The following is a 6,412-nucleotide window of genomic DNA, read 5'->3' as shown; positions in this document are numbered from 1 at the left end:
AACAAAATATGTTTCCTATTACTTAATAAGAACATTACTAAAATATTAAAGAAATTTAGACACTCCGAAGTTAACCTATATATAAAAATATTGGACAAATGTCACTGTCAATATCATAATTCTTACATTTTATGGTTATTTATAGTTCTTTTTTAATTTGGAAATACTTTAGTGATGTATATAGACTATATAGTAGAAATAATAACAAAATAAATCTTTTTAATTTTAACTGAAATAAATCCCAACATTATAAAAATATTAATCGAATATAGATGCCCTAAAGTTAATGTATATTAAGAAATGGGATAAATGTCACTGTCATAATTTTAACAATTAGCCCTATTAGTGGTATGTGTTCCTTTTTTTTTGTAAAACGTACAAGAATTTTTTATACTATCAATATATATGTACGAATATATTGTTTTCAATAAATATTATTTTTTATGATTTGGCAAATCTGGTCGGCAATAAAACAAATGGAAATAGTTTCGAACAATAAATATTAACAAATGATTTATTATTAGTACGAATAAAGCTGATGCGGACCAAAAAGCGAAATATAAGGGAAGAGCCGGAACCAATTTAGATCGGCAACGATTTAAGCCGGCATATTTACAAAATTGAAATGCAATTCGAAAAAAGGGTTTTTAAATAAAGGACGATGGGTGCACGCGAAATGAATATTTATGATTTAAAATGATAAACCCAACGATTTTGTCTCTCGTATAAATAGGGAATGTCGACGAAATCTGAATAGCCAACATTGATGGAAATAGAGATGTTTGCCGTTTAAATAATCAATGTTTTACTTTTTATACCGGACAAATGTCACTGTCAATGTCATAATTTTTACAATTTATGATTATTTTACAGTAATTTTTTGAACTTTAAAATACTTTAGTAATGTGTATGAACTATATTGTTTAAATAATCATAAAATAAGTTTTTTTAATTCTTAATATAACTTCTTAATATAAGACCTAACATTGTTAAAAGTTTAAACGAATTTAGATGCCCTAAAGCTGACGTATATTAAGATATCGGACAAATGTCATTGTTACTTTCGAAGTTTCAAGTTCGTTTTCAATTAATAAAACTAACAGCCATCTAGAACGAGATGTTACAAACTTCCGTAGCATGGGATTTATATATTATCGTTCATTATATTAACAAAACATAACTGGTACAAAGTTATGCGCATTTATAAGGAAACCAATTTTCTAGAATGGGGTAATAAAACAAGCGTTGACGATATGTTGAATGAAGAAGGGGATTTTTAAAACTAAAGGGAAATTATGATTTTATATTTAGAATAATAAATTACAAGTGTTTTGGAACTACTTGTAGTTTAAAATTAAGTGTTTTTGGATTTGATATAGTGTAGATATTATTTTGTAGCTTTATTTTGATTTATATTATTGGTTGTGGCGTGAAGTTAGCTGTGATTTTATGGTGTAGTGTTAATAATGAAATTAAGAAGTTATAAGTTATAATTAAGTAAAGTTATATAAGTTTTTATATAAGTTATAGGTAAGTTATTTTTTGCCTTATTTGTTGGTTTATTTACCCTAGTATACAGTTACTAGAAACATTTTATTTACATTCAAAATACGAGTTGTGAAATTGAAAGGGATAAACACTTTGAAATTGCTTGAGAAATATTTTATTTTAATCGAAAAGGGTGATATCAGCTGTAAAATATGTTAGGGATATCGGAAAATATCGAATTTCTTGGCCGATATATCGATATTTTTATATCGATATAGGATATTTTCCGATATTAAAAATATATTGATAGTTAAAAAAAGGAGTATAAAACTTTGTTTTTAAATTCTCACCTAGGTTCTATTGACAAGATATTGTTGTTCCTATAGAGATTGTAAAATGATATAAATTGATGTACAATATATATTGTATCATTTTTCTTCAATACGTTCCTTTTTAATATGATAAAATGTTTAATATACATGCAAACATCTAATAATAGGATTTAATATTCATTCTAGCGCCAAAAACAAAGGAATTTTGTCAGAAATATTGCAAAAAGTGGTAGAAATTATGGAAAATATTTTAATTAGTAGATATTGTACCAATTTTCTTCAGTAAATTTCTTTTTAATGCGAAAAATGGCTTTCCTGAGGTGGAGTGATGGGCCCTCTCTTTTTCTTTCCACCAAGGTGAAACCGTCATCTGGGTCTTCAGTTTGGTCTGACCGTTGTGCCGATTTAGCTGCTGTCTGGGTTTCTGTGGCAGGGGGAGTCTTTATTTTCATGGCATCTTTTTGATATTTCATGAAAACTGTAATTGTAGCGGTGGGAATTCTTCGGAAGCCTTTTCGCTCTTTTCCAGCTTTTCCGTCTGTTTGCTCAGGGCGTCTGTCTGTGCTTGAGCGAACATGTTTACTTCGGCTACCTGCTTTCGCAGGTCTTCATTCTGTTTTCTTAAATCTTCTATGAGTAATTCTCGGCTGTCTTCGGAAGATGATCCATCGAAATTAGAAAAGCTCGGATAGTGGTCAGGAGGCGACGTCGGCTCTGACGTATGTGACGCCATTGCCTTGTCTGTAAATGCGCCTTTTTGGCCCTTACAGACGCTTTTTTGGCGTCATCTATCGGCAAACATCTAATAATATGACTTAATATTTCTTCTAGGGTCAAAAACAAAGGAATGTTGTCAGAAAGATTGCAAAAAGTGGTAGAAATTATGGAAAATATTTTAATTAACACATATTGTACTAATTTTCTTCAGTAAATTCCTTTTTAATGTGAAAAATGGCTTTCCTGAGGTGCAGTGATGGGGCTTTCTTTTTTCCCACCAAGGTCCGTCCGAAACCGTCATCTGGGTCTTCAGTTTGGTGTGACCGTTGTGCCGGTTTAGCTGGTGTCTGGGTCTGGGTTTCTATAGCAGGGGGAGTCTTTATTTTCATGGCATCTTTTTGATAATTCATGAAATCTGTAATTGTAGCGGTGAGAATTCTGGGGAAGCATTTTCGTTCTTTTCCAGCTTTTCCGTCTGTTTGTTCAGGGCATCTGTCTGTGCTTGAGCCAACATTTTCAATTCGGCTACCTGCTTTCGCAGGTCTTCATTCTGTTTTCTTAAATCTTCTATGAGCAATTCTCGGCTGTCTTCGGAAGATGATCCATCGGAATTAGGAAAGCTGGGATGGTGGTCAGGTGGCGACGTCGGCTCTGATGTATGTGACGCCATTGCCTTGTCTGTAAATGCGCCTTTTTGGCCCTTACAGACGCTTTTTTGGCGTCATCTATCGGCAAACATCTAATAATATGACTTAATATTTCTTCTAGCGTCAAAAATAAAGGAATGTTGTCAGAAAGATTGCAAAAAGTGGTAGAAATTATGGAAAAAATTTAAATAACACATATTGTACTAATTTTCTTCAGTAAATTCCTTTTTAATGTGAAAAATGGCTTTCCTGAGGTGGAGTGATGGGGCCTCTCTTCTTTTTTCCCACTAAGGTGAAACCGTCATCTGGGTCTTCAGTTTGGTCTGACCGTTGTGCCGATTTAGCTGGTGTCTGGGTTTCTGTGGCAGGGGTAGTCTTTATTTTCATGGCATCTTTTTGATGTTTTATGAAATCTGTAATTGTAGCGGTGGGAATTCTTCGGAAGCCTTTTCGCTCTTTTCCAGCTTTTCCGTCTGTTTGCTCAGGGCGTCTGTCTGTGCTTGAGCGAACATTTTCACTTCGGCTACCTGCTTTCGCAGGTCTCCATTCTGTTTTCTTAAATCTTCTATGAGCAATTCTCAGCTGTCTTCGGAAGATGATCCATCGGAATTAGGAAAGCTGGGATAGTGGTCAGGTGGCGACGTCGGCTCTGACGTATGTGACGCCATTGCCTTGTCTGTAAATGCGCCTTTTTGGCCCTTACAGACGCTTTTTTGGCGTCATCTATCGGCAAACACCTAATAATATGACTTAATATTCCTTTTAGCGTCAAAAATAAAGGAATGTTGTCAGAAAGATTGCAAAAAGTGGTAGAAATTATGGAAAATATTTTAATTAATACATATTGTACCAATTTTCGTCAGTAAATTCATTTTAAACTGAAAAAATGATAAACCAAATAATATAACACCTAATAATATGACTTAATATTCCTTTTAGCGTCAAAAATAAAGGAATGTTGTCAGAAAGATTGCAAAAAGTGGTAGAAATTAAGGAAAATATTTTAATTAATACATATTGTACCAATTTTCGTCAGTAAATTCATTTTAAACTGAAAAAATGATAAACCAAATAATATAACACCTAATAATATGACCTAATATTCCTTTTAGCGTCAAAAATAAAGGAATGTTGTCAGAAAGATTGCAAAAAGTGGTAGAAATTATGGAAAATATTTCAATTAATACATATTGTACCAATTTTCGTCAGTAAATTCATTTTAAACTGAAAAAATGATAAACCAAATAATATAACACCTAATAATATGACCTAATATTCCTTTTAGCGTCAAAAATAAAGGAATGTTGTCAGAAAGATTGCAAAAAGTGGTAGAAATTATGGAAAATATTTTAATTAATACGTATTATACCAATTTTCATCACTAAATTCATTTTAAACTGAAAAAATTATAAACCAAATAATATAACACCTAATAATGTGGCTTAATATCCCTTCAAGCATCGAAAACTAAGGATCTTTATGAAAATTAAGTTGTTATTTATATCAGTCAATCAGTATCAGTGTTGAGTTTCTTTCTAAATTTAGGTGCAGATAGTCGTTTGGTTATTATTGAGCCATTGCGTGACTATCTGTCCTAAATGATAAATTAGCGTTTTTATTTGCGGCTTTTGATTTGTGCAAAGTTTTACTTGAGAGAACTTGTCTAGTTTGTTGTCTTTGTGTGTTAATTATATCTATGTTATTTCTTATTTTCTTATTTTTTAAAAATATATTTTAAAGTCTCCTTTTACCAACTATGGGTTTATCTGGACTGGGCCTAAAGTTTAACGTGAGCTCCGAACCACGGATTAAGCCTACCGACTAAGACATCCGGTCTTACCCAGCTGGGATCATATTCCTTGTCGGATTTTACACTCTTGTCTGGAACATTCACAAATGTTAAACAATCACAAACATAAATTTACGACCCTGCCCCAGCAGGATTCGAACCCGCGGCTATCACAACAGTAGGAGGACCGTCCCATCGCCTTTACCACTGCGCCACCAAGCCGGTCATAAAACTATTTTGATCCATTCGATTTTGGTCATAATATCTTCATCTAATAAATATTATTATTTATTATTTATTATTATATATTTAGTAAGTGTCAGTATTAGTTTTTAATTGCTTATAATTCAAGGGATAGTTTAATTTTTCAGCATTCCCTTGATGAGCGATGAAGTGTGAATAAAAGACTAGTAGTTTTAGGGAAGCATAAGACAAATTGAGCTGGAATCGGCAGTCGTTCTACTGTTACTGAAATTTCCCCTAGCCATGGACTGTCGGAGTTATGAAGTATCCATCTGGGGCAGATGTACCGCAGCTCAAGCTGTAAGGCTACCAAAAGCTATTCAAACTTAGAAATTTTACAATTGAGCCAAGCTTCTCTTAATACGGTTTACTGGCGTTTGGACAATAACAGGTCAATTGAAAAGTATCCGGCCTACCATAAGAAAACATATTTCTTGGTAAAATTAGCTTTTTTATTCAACATAATTACCTTCAAGAGTGATACACTGATTATAGCAACCCTCCAACTTTTCCTTTGCTTCAAATAGGCCTCTGTTTCGGCGATCACCTATTCATTCGTCGAAAATTTCTTCCCACAAACCATTCTTTTGAGATCTGAGAACAGGAAATAGTCGCTGGGGACCAGAACTGGAGAATACGGTGGACGAGGAAGCAATTCGAACTCCAATTCATGGATTTTCGCCAAATAAATGTGTTTTGCTATGGTAGGCCAGGGACTTTTCAATTGACCTGTTAATGTTTCTTCTCGTCTAAAGTACCCGCTTGATTGAGAGCTGAAACCTACGAGTTTTTCGCCATGTGTTACATCTTGTTTTGTTCTTGTGTTTATTTAATCAGTTGTTTGAAATAAGATAATAAAATAGACTTCTAAATGTTTATATAAATTATGTTTTTCTTCAATATAAGATATTCAAAACGATCTGGGATGACTCATGTATGAAACAGGGATGCCATCAGACTCTGACATCAGAGTCTGATGGCATCCTGATGGCAAATCTAATCATTGAGAAATTACAAAAGGAAATTCAGCCATAATAACTCTTTCTGCTATCGTAATGTGTAAATGTAATCTAAGAAAAGTCTGCATACCTATACCGAGTTATCACATCTTGGAACTAACAAACATCCAAAGAATACTTGCATTCTCTGTCAGGATCAGAAAGCAGAAAATTAGGAATGAAAAACTTTTAAACAAT

The 6,412-nt window shown here is 33.1% G+C and overlaps 1 protein-coding gene across 1 annotated transcript in view; it reads left to right on the top strand.

Annotated features, from left to right (window-relative positions):
• The first annotated feature begins 5,459 nt into the window (after positions 1-5,459).
• LOC143203182 (uncharacterized) overlaps positions 5,460-6,412 on the top strand; it is a 47,456-nt gene continuing 46,503 nt past the window's right edge. Inside the window, exon 1 of the mRNA XM_076415316.1 lies at positions 5,460-5,516. Coding sequence (XP_076271431.1) covers positions 5,460-5,516 — 57 coding nt within the window. The remainder of the gene's footprint in view (positions 5,517-6,412) is intronic.

This window comes from Rhynchophorus ferrugineus, unplaced genomic scaffold (genome assembly GCF_030347505.1).
Source record: "Rhynchophorus ferrugineus isolate W39M unplaced genomic scaffold, kcgeb_rfMv2 rfM9, whole genome shotgun sequence".
Classification (NCBI taxonomy): domain Eukaryota; kingdom Metazoa; phylum Arthropoda; class Insecta; order Coleoptera; family Curculionidae; genus Rhynchophorus; species Rhynchophorus ferrugineus.
This window is presented reverse-complemented; position numbering and strand designations above follow the sequence as displayed.